Source organism: Struthio camelus, chromosome 10 (genome assembly GCF_040807025.1).
Source record: "Struthio camelus isolate bStrCam1 chromosome 10, bStrCam1.hap1, whole genome shotgun sequence".
Lineage (NCBI taxonomy): Eukaryota > Metazoa > Chordata > Aves > Struthioniformes > Struthionidae > Struthio > Struthio camelus.
Window position 1 is genome coordinate 5,437,424 of NC_090951.1, and position 15,376 is coordinate 5,452,799.

The window sequence follows — 15,376 nt, forward strand, 5'->3', positions numbered from 1 at the left end:
CCGTCTTTGACAACTCTTCCTTTTTGGGAGCAGCTTCAAGTTGTACGGGCCAAGAAACAAACCACAAGACTAAGAAAACAGAAATCAACCCTAGGATTTTCAGCTTTTTTCTGGTACTGAACGATTTGACCAGATCATAACTCCCAGCAGCAGAAGATATCAGGCAAAAGATCACCTTCATCTGATTCACTAATTTACCTGCATTAAACACAGCAACAAAACAAAACTGGGATATAAAAGGAATGCATCCATAACACGTAGGAAAGAAACTTCTAAGATGGAGAAAATTCATTGCCAGTATAGGGGGGATAAAAGCTTTATAAACAAGAGTTTAGTGAAAGTTCAGCTGAGAAATAGCCGTAAAGTCCTAGCCTCTTCTGCTGTCCAAGGCTATTCATTTATACAAGAAATCAATTTAAAAATACGAGCTGTAAATCAACATTGTTCTATGAACCCTATTCTAAATGTAGAGCCCTAGGACTCAGTATAAATAATTATACTCCACATGTAAATATTAAAGGCCTAAACTGACTGGGATAGATTAACTTAGACTAGTTAATAGGCTTCTGCAAACAGCCACCCTTTATGTAAGTTGGGATAGTCCCTGCACCGTTGCGGGTTATTAGAGGAACAGATCATTCCAGTTTCCCTGTAGCGAACATGAAACGTTCACCTAAGGAAGCCCTTTAATAATTGGAACAAGGCAGGTACTAAACCCATCCTTTGGCTTCTCTATGTATTTGTAGCTGGAGTTCATTAACTTGTCAGCACTGATGGCTTTTGATAAGAAAGTGAAATGAAAAAAAGATGTGCAAATCAACAGCAACTGTTAAGTCATGTTCTTGTTTAGCACAACGTCAGATATGAAATAACGACGATTAAAAAGAGAAGCTTTCTGATGCAAGAACATGCTTAGTACGTCATTTTTATAAGAGCATTGCTATAGTGAACTAAAGCTTATTGTCCCATGATAAAAGTTACGTCATGTTAAAAAGCTAAGGAAGAATCTCTAAAACCTATTGTTATTTTCAGTTATGATTTAAAATGACATTAAGCTTAATAATAAATGGAAAAAGCACTTAAGAATATATAATTTATGCTCATGAGTTGGTACTAAAGCAACATAGCATCTCTATAGGTATTTATTTAGAGAGAGACTTCCGGTAAAAGGACTTCCATATCAGGTAGCATCACATCAGAGCTCCACAGGTGTGTTTTTAGAAAATACATTTCACATGCATAAAAACACACTGTGATCATATAAGGGAGTCTTCGTCGACACCTGAAACCGTAACAACCAGGCACCAACTGCCAAGTGAAATACCTGGGAGATGAGAGTAAAGACAAGGCAGGGAAAGAGCTGCTTGTATATCCCGACGCATCCTGAATTGCTTATCGGCTTTCTAGGGAAAACCCCACCAGCCTCAGTCAGCGAGCTGCACCCCGCGCGGCTTGGATGGAGTCACATCCACAGCCGCCCAGAACAGCCTTCGTTTCAGCCCTGCCTGCAACGGGTACGAGACGCCTCTCACCCTTTAACATACTTAGGCAGGATCCTCCTAGCCTTCGCCTGACCTCCGTGTCGCCCAGAAGCTCTGCGGCAGAGCCGCCCCGCTTTTACCACCCGGCTGAACTGGGCCTAACACGCCCCCGCTTTGCCAGGGCTTTACACCCGGGCGGCAAAAGCAACGACGAGTAACGCAAAGGCGGAGCGCCTCTGCCCTCGCCCCGCCAGCCTCCTAAGGGCGCGCGGCGGGTCCCTCCCCGCGCGCGCTGCCCGACGCTCCGCGCCGCAGCCTCCCTGCTGGCTGCCCTCGCGAGGCCTTTCCCTCCGCCTCATCTTCTCGTCTTAGAGTTTTGAAGACTGAGGCTTAACCAAGCCGCTTTTCTAATTCGCAGTTCTTCTTTTCAATTAATAAATTCAGCCTAACGCGCCGAGCACTAATGAAAAGGCAAGACGCAATAATTACCACCAGTGACGAGGAATGGGGACAGCGTGCGCCTGTCCCACCAGGAACTACACAGTTTACCATCCCTCAAGTAAATCAGCAACTTCTTTGGCAAACAAACGTGAAGGAAATCCTTCCCATTTATTCTACTCGCATGTTTCCCATTATTTTTTCTCTAATTGAATTAAATGTGACATCGTAAACTAGGAAGCACTTTCATTTGGGATACGTGGGACTGACCTCTTCTGACAGATGTTACGTTCATTAGAATCATAGATCTGGACAGAATATGCCTGAGGGTACCTGTATATTTCAGATATTTTTAAGCAATTGTAGTCAACACATTAAGACTGAGATTAAAAACAACCAGAGTGTGAAACTCTTGTGAGATCCTTTAAAAATATGCTTAAGAGGCATTAATTTTGCAGAGATTCAGCTGAAGGCACAGAAGTAATATAAAATAACTGAAGAAATTCAGTTTTCTGTGTTACAGGCATGAAATATAGCTGGCATACTTGACTACCCACTACCATTATGCACAATCTCACACATATCAGCATGATGCTAATGCCTTCCTATAGGAAGGACTGTACCATATGATAGTCTTACTAACACATTCAGTTTTCTTGGCAACTGGAAAACATGGAAGCATTAATAATTAACACCAAGATCACCTCAAATAAATTTTGATTTGGGCACTCCTCATAGCAGATTTACAAGCATATTCAAAGCTCATTACAGTCAATGGAATGACTCCTATTGACTTAATGGAGTTTGCATTTGGTGCACTGCTTTCTATAGTCTCCTATGACAGATTAATTACACAGATTTGTCAATAATCATGCTTAAAAAAAAAAAAAAAACCTGTAACCGCAATCTTTACTTCCGATCAGCATGCAACTTAGTGATGATTTTAGGTGTTACGGGGATCCAAACCCATGGAGGGCAGGGCAACCAACTGAGAAAAAGTACGTTGCCTGCACATGAAGAGAGCACAGGAGTCACTTGCTCTGCCCCAGGCCTCGTGCCCTCACCAGCTACATGAGCTTTAAGGAGCCATAGCGTGGACTATTCATACTGTTAGGCAGAAGAAAGCAGGTTCTCAGGGTCACAGATGCCCCTTTCACTAATTCACATGGTCATAGGACAACCACAAAAGCCAGGAAATAGATAGGGCCTTGCATTATATTAAATTTATTGCACAGAGGAGTTGCAGCTTCTTCCTTGACCTGCTACTGGAATCATCCATCTTTGCTGAAAACCAAAAAGACAGGCAAACTGGATAAAAATAGCTCACTGCCAAATTGCAGACACTATTTACAAAGTGGCTAGAAAAAGCAATCATATCAATTTTAAGATCTTGGTTTTTATCAGGTAGCAGGAACACGTCTCTGTTGAAAAGTTAGGTTATCTATTGTTCCTCTTTTTTGTGAAAAGCTATACATGCTCTCTTAATACAATGTTTCTGATTGCTTAGTAATCTCAAAAGACAGAACTATAACATATGAATTGAAAACAATGCATTTTAAAGTCTCTTTTGCAAAATAACTCACACTAGCATATTAGCACTGTTTCTGTGGACATAGTCGGAAATTAAATACATGTGAACAGTTCCAATAAACCTCTCAGCATGGAAGTTCAGTTGTGGGATATAATTGATGGCAGTAAATGAATGAGTCTATAATTGATAAAATGTCCGTTGACTGAGCCAGCACCAAAACAAATAATGAAATCCCCATATCCTAAATCAGGAATTCAAAGTGTCTTTAATTCTAGCAGGCAATTCTGCTGCAAAGGGCTGGCAGGATAAACATGTGCCAAACCAAATACAAGAACACTTGTGACAGTCACCTTAATCTGAAGCATGCGTTCATAGCTAGCAGCAGCGACAGCAGTAAGAACAGAATATCCAGTTTAAAATTTCTTACTGCCAGATGCCATGGTGAGGAACCACAAGCACAGAGTATACCTTGTTCCAGCAAGGCTCTTCCCTACCAACATCGTCTTTCCACAGTCATGAATTTCCTGCCAAACAGAAGCAGCTGACTTCTTTCTCATGTTAGGAAAAAAAAAAAAAGTCACAGGTAGGAAAACATTCCTCCTATGCAAAGGGAATGGAGTGTAATACTTGTCATCCCAGTTAGCACTCTTGAATTTACTGAAAGTTTTGTTAGCGAGTTCGACAATAGCCAAAGCAAATTGATACATCTCATGAGAGCATTTGAGCGCCTTATTTCATAGGGAATGACACGCTACTCCATCACCATATTTCCTTCAAACATAGCAATCTCCTGCATTTTGAAATAGCCTTTTAAAGTATTCATAGTGCAATCAAAAACAGATACTAGGGTCTCTTTTTTGGGGCGCTATGACTATACCAGGTAATAGTCATGTGTGCTACTGTAAGTGCACGCATTGAGCATTCAGCATCTCCTGGGATAGCCTGATACTTCACAGAACTGTACTCTTGAAACCTCTATACAATAAAAATTCTGGTTCAACATCAGAGAATGAAAGATTGGTACAGGCTTCCAGAGATTTAAAGAACCTATGCTATCACTTGCTGGTGATTTGAGGATAGATCTTTATACTGCACAACGGTGTTGAATATTCTTTCAATAACGCTAAAGAACAAAAAAGTTCATCTAACATGTTAATATATAATATCAAACGCGATCTATAAAATTTTTTTAGACTGTATTTTTAATTATTTTAATGGCTCATAGATTGCCATTAGTAAGTCTTCTATGTAATGTCTGAAGTCCTCATTTGAAGGATATATTTTGCATGCCAGTCCTAGCAACTTGAACAAAACATTGGGCAAACATCTGCGAGATATAAACATGCCTAACATGGTGTTGTTTCTTGTTAAGAAAGTCCTTAAAACTCCAGAAAATCTTGCCCTTTACACAGACTTATGAATAATTTGATGATAGAGTTCACAAAAAAGAATAAAAAAATTGACTCCCACTTTTCATCTGTGAGTACACAGGTCATGTCACAACCTGCTTGACAGAGAACATTTAAAAAACAGTTCATCGATATTGCCTTGACATTAACTATAGAACTGGGTGCTTGGCCACATAAATTATTCAGTAGTTCTGCAGTGTGATTAGTACCATTATTCAAGACATATTTGGCTCCATAAAGTTAAAAACATTTAGACCATTTCTGATTGGTGATGCAAAGCAGGACCCTCGTAAGCAGCAGAAGCCACAGTATCACGCTCTGATTTTATAATACAGTCCACCAAAAGGCCAAACCACTGAGCTACATCCAGCTCTCATTTTAAAAGGATTATAGTCCATCTCTTATCTTTAAAAACTGCATATACTATATTCGTGATTCATTTCTCTCAAAACCACAAGATAATTCTAGAGATAGAAAAGAAATGAAAGACAATGATTTCAGGATAATTTCTGCTGAGCTCTAACATATGCCAAACAGTTCAACAAATATTGAACACCATCAACCACAAGAGTGTTTGCTGACTTGCAGGTAAATTAAAGCGTATCTCTGTTCACGGTCGTTTGAGCACTTGCTGACTAAATGACTTTGTGTTCCTAAAATTTGAAGCAAACCACTTACCAGAAGAGTTACTATGAGTATATTAACAAATCTATTCCCATCATCCAGTGAACTTGTTTATGGCTATGCAGCAAACTCTATGGTCATAGTGAGCTTCTGTGAACATACTAGAGGTAAAATTCAGTTTCTCCTTTCCTAACAGCATGCCTGTTTGCCACCTATGCTCAAAAAGAATCTTCCTTTTCCATAATAATGAATGTCATTGAGGAATTTTAGTGGTACCAAAACTCTTAGCAGTAACTAACGATTGAAAATAACAGGACCGTTGGTCACTTTAAATCCATCTGCTGCCCTTGTGCTCTGTTCCTGTGTGAACACCACCCCGATGTGCTCTAACTAGGAGGAAGGCAGGTAACATATCTCTATCTATCCACATACACACACAACTAGTAAAACTACCTTTCGCAAGACAGCTCAACTGCTTAATTCAAAGGTTATTCACTTTGATTTGGTGGTGAAATATGAAGTGAGGAGCTAGATGATTAATAATTCCAAGATGACTACACACATGAGTAGAGCTGTTTATTATACAGAGATTTTACATTATATTAAGCTTTAACTCTGTTATTCTTCTATTGAATACTCCTTCAACTTGTCAAGTTATTCTAGACACTTAATGAAACTAGCTATAAAATAAGATACAAAGGAGTATTTTCAGAATTATCATAATCAATAAATACGGGATTTCAGGTCCAGAAGGAGCCATCTGTCCTTTCAGTGGCAGAATCAATTTTTGGAGGAGGACAAATGTAGATTTTTAGCCCGTGATGCTCCATTAAATGCTTAAGAGGTGTGCTGAGATAGGTGTTGCTATAATAATCATAATAAATGTTCCTTCAGGTTTGTGAAAACCAGCACGGAACTATTGGGGCAATCGTTAGGAATGATTATTGATGTCTCTGATGGACAGCAATGACTAAACTCATATTCAAGAAATCATCTTTTGATGTGAATAATTCCTCCTATTACAGCCCCCTCTGAAATCCACCCCATTTCTGCAAACTCGTGGAAAAGCCTGCAGTGGGAAAACACCAGCAATATTAAAGTTTCTCAGATCTCTGACACAAAAAAGAACACTGAGTTGAGTTTTGAACACAATAAATGAGGTTGGTTGATCTCCTCTCAGGACTGTCTCCGTTCTTCATTAAATTTGAGGTATTGCTGGTGAAACTGGAAGCAGCATTAGCTGCATCAATCCTGAACTAACAGGGGAAGAAATGGACAATTCTTCACACAGAAATTGCCAGGTCCTTTCCCCAACACCCTTATCCAAAAAGGACCATGTTTCTAACCTGATGCGATTAAAATATTATGAAAATATATTAACAACACAGACATCTATGCAAATACTTTTTACAGGTGTATGTATATAGACATGCACAAGCATATTCTTCCTCTGTGTACTTAATGGATACACTTTAAGGATCTTACAGGATGAAAGCTGCTTTATAAGGGTAAGATATTACATATCCTAAGAGACGTCTACTTATCCTTTATGATCTTGCTTAATGTTCTACTAAATCATGTTTAGCCTGTTGCCTTCCCTCTTTTATCCTCATTTACGACAATGAGCTTTAAATTGAAATCTTTTTCAAATTGTTCCTTCAAATGTTCCCTACATCTCTGGAGCAGATTTCCCCACAACCCTGTGAATAATCTCTACAGATTAACATACAACATCGGTATAGTTTTCTCCATATCAAAGTCCTTCTGGATGGACTCAGAACAATAACAACTTGAACAAAATTGTGTCAATGCAGGATGCATTTGTCATAGTTCCACAAAATGTGAGTGCATTTTTTTTTAAAGAAATAAAGTACAGTTAGTATTCTAGATCATAAAAAAAGCTAATTCAATTCAAAAGGTCTTCACATTGCCTATCTACCATTCACACTCTCATAAAAATGTTACAGGGGCAAAACGTAGAAAGGTATTTTCTTGGCACGCTGTGCCAGTGTGAATCTTAATTCCGCTGTAAGACCTGAGCAATCTTTGAACAATCTCACTGAGAGATATGGGAGCTTTGCCATTAAGTCTTATGGATGAAGGATAAAGCCTAAGTGTGTTTTAAAAGAAGATAGAATAAAGTTGGTCGCATTCCAGAACTGCATTTGGTTCTGAGCTTCCATAAAAGCCTTCAATTCACGCCAGAAGCCCAGCAAGCAACAGCGAAAAGGGCCTGCGGATGGCATCTACTATTGCAGGGACAACAGACAACAGAGCACACTTTAAAGGCTGGAAGGAATTATGACTTTTTTTTTTTTGCTTAATGACATGTGTTCATTTAGAATATTTTGGCCTGTCATTTTTCATTAGCCAGTTGATAATTTGGAATAATTAGAAAGGTTTTATTTTGTTAAAACCTCATTTCAACCATTGAATCACTACTGAACATGTTCTATACTTGTCTTAGCTCCACTTGCTACTGAAAAGCAAAGTCCCTTTTCCAAGATAAATACCTCCCTCGTTCACATAAAATGTGAACGTAGATTACTCGGAGGTGAAAGCACCGACCATTCACAGAAGCTCACAACTTCTTGTTTTACAGTCAATTATTCATGTTTCCAGTCTATAAGACCATTTTTCTCTCCTTAAATAACCAAGTGCTTCTCATTTACATGCCACAGTTGTGCGCCGAGGGAAAGGGAACCAAAGCTAGCCCGCACATTTGATCCGAGCGTTCATACATACAGTGAATAAACTTACCCAGCGCACTTTGGCTGAATAAGAAACGTTAAGTTAATGAAAACCACGAGTGGCTCATGTCCTTTACAGTATTTACTCTGCTATTCAGCGCGATGTGCAATTGTTGCTATGGCAACTGCCACATCTCTTGGCACCATGATAATTTGCAGATAAATGGTTCTTTGTCAGAGCAACTCCAAAGCCACCGCATGCAAAACCAGGATTTCTCTGGCGGTGGGAATTTGCAGGGTGAAGCCGGAAAGATGAATATGGCCCTGGCCCGCGGGAAGGCACAAGACTTTTAGCGGAGGCGAGGCTCTCGCACGGGGCCGCGGCGATAGCCAAAAAATCCTCCTCCCTGCACGCCGCCGAGGGCTCGCGGGGAGGCTCGGCCCTTGCCTCTACGCAGCGCTGTCGGACAAGCCGCCTGCGTAGAGGCGGTGATCTGATGTTTGCTGGGATCAGGTTAGTTCAGCAGCTTCTGGATCCGGCAGAAGGATAAAAAGGAACAGGAGCCAACTAGGGTTTCTGGGGAAAAGAGCTTATTTCAGTAGCTAAGGAGATGCCTTATCTAAAAGGAGTTCTTTGTTGTTTCCCAACAGCTAGTGGTCTGCGCAGAGGATTTTTTATAAAAATATAGCCAGAAAAAAGGCAGCTAAATGATGCTACAGAATGACCCATTGATAAGAACAAGCTCTTGCTTTCACAGACTTCAAGATGTGTTCTGCGAGAGTCACAATGTACCATTGCAGGGGGGAGGGAAAAAAAGAAAAAAAAATACTTCCATACTTGCATCCCTCTACTGATGATTAAAACCAGGGAAGGTCATTTACCAAAATACCATCCACACACAAGTATCAAAGTCTAAAATCACTTATACTTCAGCTTCTTTATGCATTAAGTCCAGGCCAATAGGTGTCATGAAGAAGAAAAGAAAGAAGTAAAAAGTAAATTATTTCATGGATAATAGGAAAACATTATTCTGTTTGAGTTTTCTGACAGATTGAGTGCAAAAGTGCAAAAATGAATTTTTCTTTGTTTGCACTTTAAGAAAACCCATGTTTCTATGCCTAAAGGACACCCTCATGTATAAAGGGAAAATATCTCTACAGCTTTTCTGAACGAAGTGGTATTGCACATACTGTTTTGATCAGTATAATAACTTATAATAATTGCATTACATATATTGATGTACCCCTGTGACTTACTCTATTTTGTGCCTTAAAATTAAATGCAAAACATGGTCTTTTATTTATGCAGTACATTCCTTTTTGCAGCATCTGGTGTATGCGAAACGTAATAACATGAAACTCTTCTAGCCTGTTTGCCAATATCTCATCTGAGAGCCCATCTTCATACTCCCATACAGGCATTTTCAACCCATTTGGAACTCTATTCCAAACTGATACACTGAAAAATGATAATTTACATTAATGGGAGTGATTGTCTGCTATATCAGAGAGGCTGATCCTTGACCTTATTTTCCAAATAAATTATTGAACTGCCAGATATCTAAACTTAACTATTCACTTACTTGCATGAATACCTTTTCTGCGAAAGAACTCTGATTCATTACAAGATTATTGATCCTTTGTCATCTATTCTAAAGCATAAAGCTATGCATGTAGGATTTAAGGCTCTAGGCAGTTTTTATCTCATATCAATAACATTTGCTACCTCTATACTGCAGGCACAAAGCAAAGAGTAAGACACAAACAAGAAATGCTAACATTTAAATCCAAGAGCTTAGTTTCATTATTTCTGCTTGCTACTTTAAGAAACAGAGGCACAGATTGAAAATGATGTGCACAAGCACCCAGCAAGGCAGAGACTTAGCAGAAAAGAGAATTCGGGTCTACCAAGCGTATAGAGAAGATCCTGGCCAGACCGCCTCTCCTGTCTCCAAAGTAATAAGCATATCATGTCACTGGGGTTGAAAAACAGTATTTTGACAAAGGGAAGCCGCACACCGCGTATTGGACCAGCCCCTCGCTGTCATCAAGTGGATTGGCCAGAGTAGCAGAACTGTCGCAAATTCGTTTCCTTCAATCTGAGCTATTGCGGGAGACGATTTTAAACTTTCTTTGTCTACAACATGCTGTCTCCAAGTGCGCACCTCCCTCTTATCTCTTCTTTTCCATTTAGTGCCTGAAAAGTGTCCTGAGGGTTCGACAGTTGCTATTTAATTATTTCATCCTTCTGCATGGAAGGCTGCTGAGCACCACAGAGCGAGGTCACTGCCAGCCTGGCATTTCCAAATATCCACCTGCCCTCTTGTCTGCCTTGGTGCCAGACTCTTGATATCTCATCCCTTTCCCCCCCACCTCTTCCTCCCCCCAGTGTCTGTCATGTTGTAGCAAAAAAAGTTCTAAAAAATCCCCTTTGCTGTGGGGAAAAAAGGGCTGAATTTGCAATACACAAAAAGCCTATCTGCAGAGAAAGATTGTTTCTCAAGGTTTTCTTTTAGTTCCCCATATACTGACAGTATCATTATTAAAATCACAACTAGGTTACAGAAGGGGAGAAGGACTAACAATAATTTTATTTAGCCTTGGAGAAGGCAGATTCAATTCCCAGCTCGCTTGCTGCATTTTGCAACTCACAGACTGTTATGAGACTCTACAAAAGGTTAGATATACTTTCTTCCACAATGCTAAACTCCTTAAAAAAAAAAAAAACCACTAACATCTGATCAAATACTAAGATATGACAAAATTTCCAACTTTTGATTGTCCTACTATTCCTGTAAAAATAAGCAGGGATCAGGGACTGGATGAGATACAGTTTTAAACAATATTGTCCTTTGGCTAACTATACTATACCAGGACTTTCTTTCACATTTTCTTGTTTTTAAAGCACCCAGCAGAGGCGTAACTCTCTTCGCTTCTGCAGTGCGAGCTCTAAAGTAACATTCGTTACCGCCACTCATCAGCTCAGTCAGGAGTTTGCCCCCTACTAGAACTAAGATTTCATGAGCAATTTATTTTTTCCATTCAGTATCTGAACGTTAACAGTCCTATGCGTTATTCTGAACAAAGGCAAAGTTGAAACGTTGGGAATCCTGGGTGGTACTTCCCACAGGGCTGCTCCCTCTGCTGCCCTCCTCCTGGTCTAATGGTTCAACAGAAAGATGCCAATACTCCTAGCCAAAACCAAGGGAACTAATAGCAAGGTGCAGAAAGGAATCTAACTGAAGACTGAAGCAGGAACAGACTGATGCTCTCAAGTTCCTACAGATATACATGCATATTACAGGCGCTTATGGTTTCAATGGTGTTTTGCAGAAACTTCCAGACATGGAAAAGGCAGCAGTGCGATACGTGCTCTTCTGTCACCAGCACTTGGACATAGTTCTGCAGCCAGAAAGCAGTGGACACATTGGCCAACAAGGCTGAAGAACCACCTTCACACATCACAGCCATAGTCACCCTATGATGGGAAGCTGTAGCCTCTGCAGAGCCCAGACGTCTCTGGCAGAAAAGCAAGAAAGCATGCCTTCTACACTCAAGAGGCAGAGTTAAATAAAAAGGTGGTATTCTAGCAGCTGCTGACCACGTTATGTCCATGAAAGCAATTCAAGTTGATCACTTAGATCTGATCAGTGAGGCCAACTGGAATCTTCCTGCATCTTCAGTGGGAAACAATTGTGTCCCTCAACCACTGGAGAGCCAAAACCAATTCTGCACACTCCAGATTTCACTTCTAAATGTTTCCAATATCTCTCTAAAATACAGTCGGGAATAGTCACCCTTCAAAGGTGTAGGAATTAAGCTATCTCTTCCCAGGCTCAGAGCTGAAGTTATCCAGACTGTCAGTTAGCATTAGAGACCGCTGTTGTCAGTCATTTCCAAACATGCTGGGAAATCGCAATTAGAAACATTAACAATGGGATTTCACAGATGTAGGTTATGCACTTTCAGAAAAGAAATGGCAGTTGCTGGCAATCAGGAAATACTTAAGAACTACTTATCCCCTAATTAAACAAGGTACAGTACTCTAAGCCCTGAATGCTAAGCAGCGCTCCAACATGTGCTCATCTTCACCCTACAGAATTATGCGGAGATACTAAGGCTCCATCTGAGCATTTTATAGCCAAGATTCCTTGCATAAACAGACGGATCAGTTTTGCTGTTTCCATGCTGACACATTCAGACTGTAAAAGTAAGGAATAAGTTCAAATTTATCATAAAATCGCTTCAGATAGGACACTAATCTTTCTATCCTTCTCAAGTATGACAAAGACAGGTCTGTATTATGTGTAAAATAGGCAAAAAAAATAGCCAAAACTGTTGGTAAAACTCCTTGCTTTAACAGCTACAGAGCGCTGATGGCCGCCCGGGTAGGGGAGCCAGCCTCAAGGCCCTTTGATATTCCCCTGAAGCAGGGGGATGATCTTCACTATACTGATTTCCCAGCACACAGTAATGTATCAGCTAACTCACAGTGGCATCACAGACACCAGAGATCATCGTAGTAAAAGGGCAAACCTCTAGTTACAAGCTGAATATCAAAATCCATAAAGAAGTGAGAAGGGCCGGTGGGGAAGACTTTATGAGGCTGCTCTGCGGACCCACCTATTGAGGGAAGACTGGCACGTGGCAGAATAGACCAGATGATTTATTCAGGTTTTCTCACTCTGGAGCAACAAAGTGGTTGGAAACGAATGCAGGAGTGGGGCCAAATTAGATTTGACTTCTGAAGGGAGTCTGGTGATAACTTGCAACACTAGGCATTAATTAATATTGCTGGAATATTTTGAGAAGTTACCCAGAACTGGAACAGGAGGCAAAGAGAAAAGCTCATTGATAAAGCTATGTAGTCAATGCAAAGATATATCTGTTCATTCCTACTCAGAACGCAAGATCTCCCCAAACTGTAACTTTTATACAAATTTCCCCCTGAAGACAATGGAAGGGCTGCTTCTCTAAGAAAACGAGAATAAAAATGAGAATCAGGTTGTCATGGAGAGACCAATGCCATGAAGTTTAACTCCACATCTGCTGGCAGTGCTGTCTCAAACTCCTCCATGGTTTCAGCAGTTCCTAACCGGGGAATATGAATCCCATTTTCAAAGTGTTTAACGTTTTGAAACCTGGAGCGAAAACAAAACCGTCTGATTGTTCTTGTGAACACACCCAAAAGAACACATTTTGCTATCCAGAGCCATGGGAGAGTCAAGCACCCTGGTCCTCCAAGCATACTCTTCCTACTCCACATTCAGCAGCACGCGGTCCTGAATCCACATCTCCACAGCATAAGAGACTCTCTCAAGTATGGCTTTGTTAAAATTGAACTTTGTGAAGAAATAGTATATTTAAATAAAATTAAATTCCATCAAAGCGTTCTGATCAGCTCTCTGCACAGCTACACGTTCTGATGCTTCCCCCCCCCCCCCCACAGGCAATCTATATTCATATCTTGTGCTGCTTAAAGTGCAGATCAAAACCTTTCCTCCACCACAGCCTTTGAACAGTTTGTTCAACCCTTCCCTGAAAGCTAAAATTTTTTAACGGAAAACTTGAGTTACACTAAGCTATTGTTGGAAACAGAATGAAAGGGCTGCCAGTTGAAAGCCTAAATACCAAAATAAGACAATAGATCAGTCATTCTCATTATGGCTTCTTTGTACTTCCTTGAAATTATAGGTCTGTAAAGGTACCAAGCTTAATTGTCTAGTAAGTCACTGTCTTGCCTGCCTCTTTCCTAAATGCCATGGCACAGAAATGAAGGCTATCTCAGGTTTTCTTTTGTCACTCCCATGGGTGTGAAGTAAACGTTTCAATCAATTTGCGAAGCACTTTTTCCCATATTATGAGGTTAGTATCACACTGTAATTCTGAAGTTGGAAAGAAAGAACATAGCATTCCTAGGGCAGAGAAGAACAGAAAATCACCAATGCAGAGACAGACAGACAGATCAACTGACTTTAAATATGGGTTATTATTTGCCTGCAGATGTTTATGTAGTTTAATAGCTAATGGTACCATATAAGCACTTCTATGTAAAAATATGTGCTCCACAGCCTTGAATGCACTCCCGCATTCCTCCTAGACTTAGACCAAGCATGAAGGTTTTGGAAATCCTAAATTCCATCTTTAGAGTAAGATTTTGCAATTTTCATTAATGGCCAAACAGTGGTTATCGGGAATAACGTACACCAGTAGAATCAGCTGATTTTGATCCTCAGGCTCTTTTATTTGAATCAATTCTTTGTGAATATTTGGCATTTACCCCCAAAGACATATTTCATCTTTTAATGTCTGAATTTTGTTCTCTGCCAAGAGATTAGAGCTGCTTACAGTCCTAGATGGCATTTAAACACATAGCAGCATCTCCGTGGCACTTCCTTCCAGTCCTGTCTATTTACCTTACCTTTAATGCGCCATGTTTTTCATTCGCTCCAACAATCAAAATTTCTGCCATATCTTCAGCATGCTCAGTCCGCGCGTGGACAAACAAGGCTCTGCCAGCTTCCGATATATTCTTTAGTGCAACTAAAGACCCATCGCTTTCCACCTTGAAGTCTGGGTTAGAAACTTCGAAGTTCAATTTGTTATTCCCCTGGCAGTCATCAAATACCACTGGAAAAAATGGAAGAAACAAGTTTAAGTATCCACTTTGTAACATGAACTTCACAGTTTATTATGTTAGTGGCTTGTCTATAGACGTCGGGAAGAAATGGCTCCAATCTAAGAGGAAAACTTTCAAAGAAGCTTTATGTCTGTGTGACTATAATTTTACAGACAATCTTATGAATATGTGGTTTCAGAAGAATGTAGTTTTTGACCGTGCTAATTAGGAAGGTAAGAGAAAAATTAAACACACTGGACATGAATATTTTGTGACCACTCGATCAAAAACACAAGATGCACATGCAGTTCCACAAACTGGGCAAGAGCAACAGAGGCCCTGCCATTCCTCTCCATCATAAATAGGGATCTCAAAGCCTGTTCTGCTAGCAAAGTGGGTTTCAGATATTCAATACATTATTCTTGGAACTGGTTGTTTACAGAATTTTCTACTTTGTATTTTACTGCAAGAATGCTATACAACAGAGAAAACAAACTATCATATTTTCTTATTAACTACCTGAATTTTGATATAGTGCGTTAGCTGCGCTATCAGTATAGATATGGATTTTAAGAGTTCTTTAT

General features: G+C 40.1%; 1 protein-coding gene across 2 annotated transcripts in view; it reads right to left on the minus strand.

Moving 5' to 3' along the window:
- CDH13 (cadherin 13) overlaps nt 1–15,376 on the minus strand; it is a 505,047-nt gene that overhangs the window by 320,616 nt on the left and 169,055 nt on the right. For both annotated transcript variants that reach the window (XM_009682913.2, XM_068956075.1), the window contains exon 3: nt 14,595–14,803. In XM_009682913.2, the coding sequence (XP_009681208.1) occupies nt 14,595–14,803 (209 nt within the window). The remainder of the gene's footprint in view (nt 1–14,594; nt 14,804–15,376) is intronic.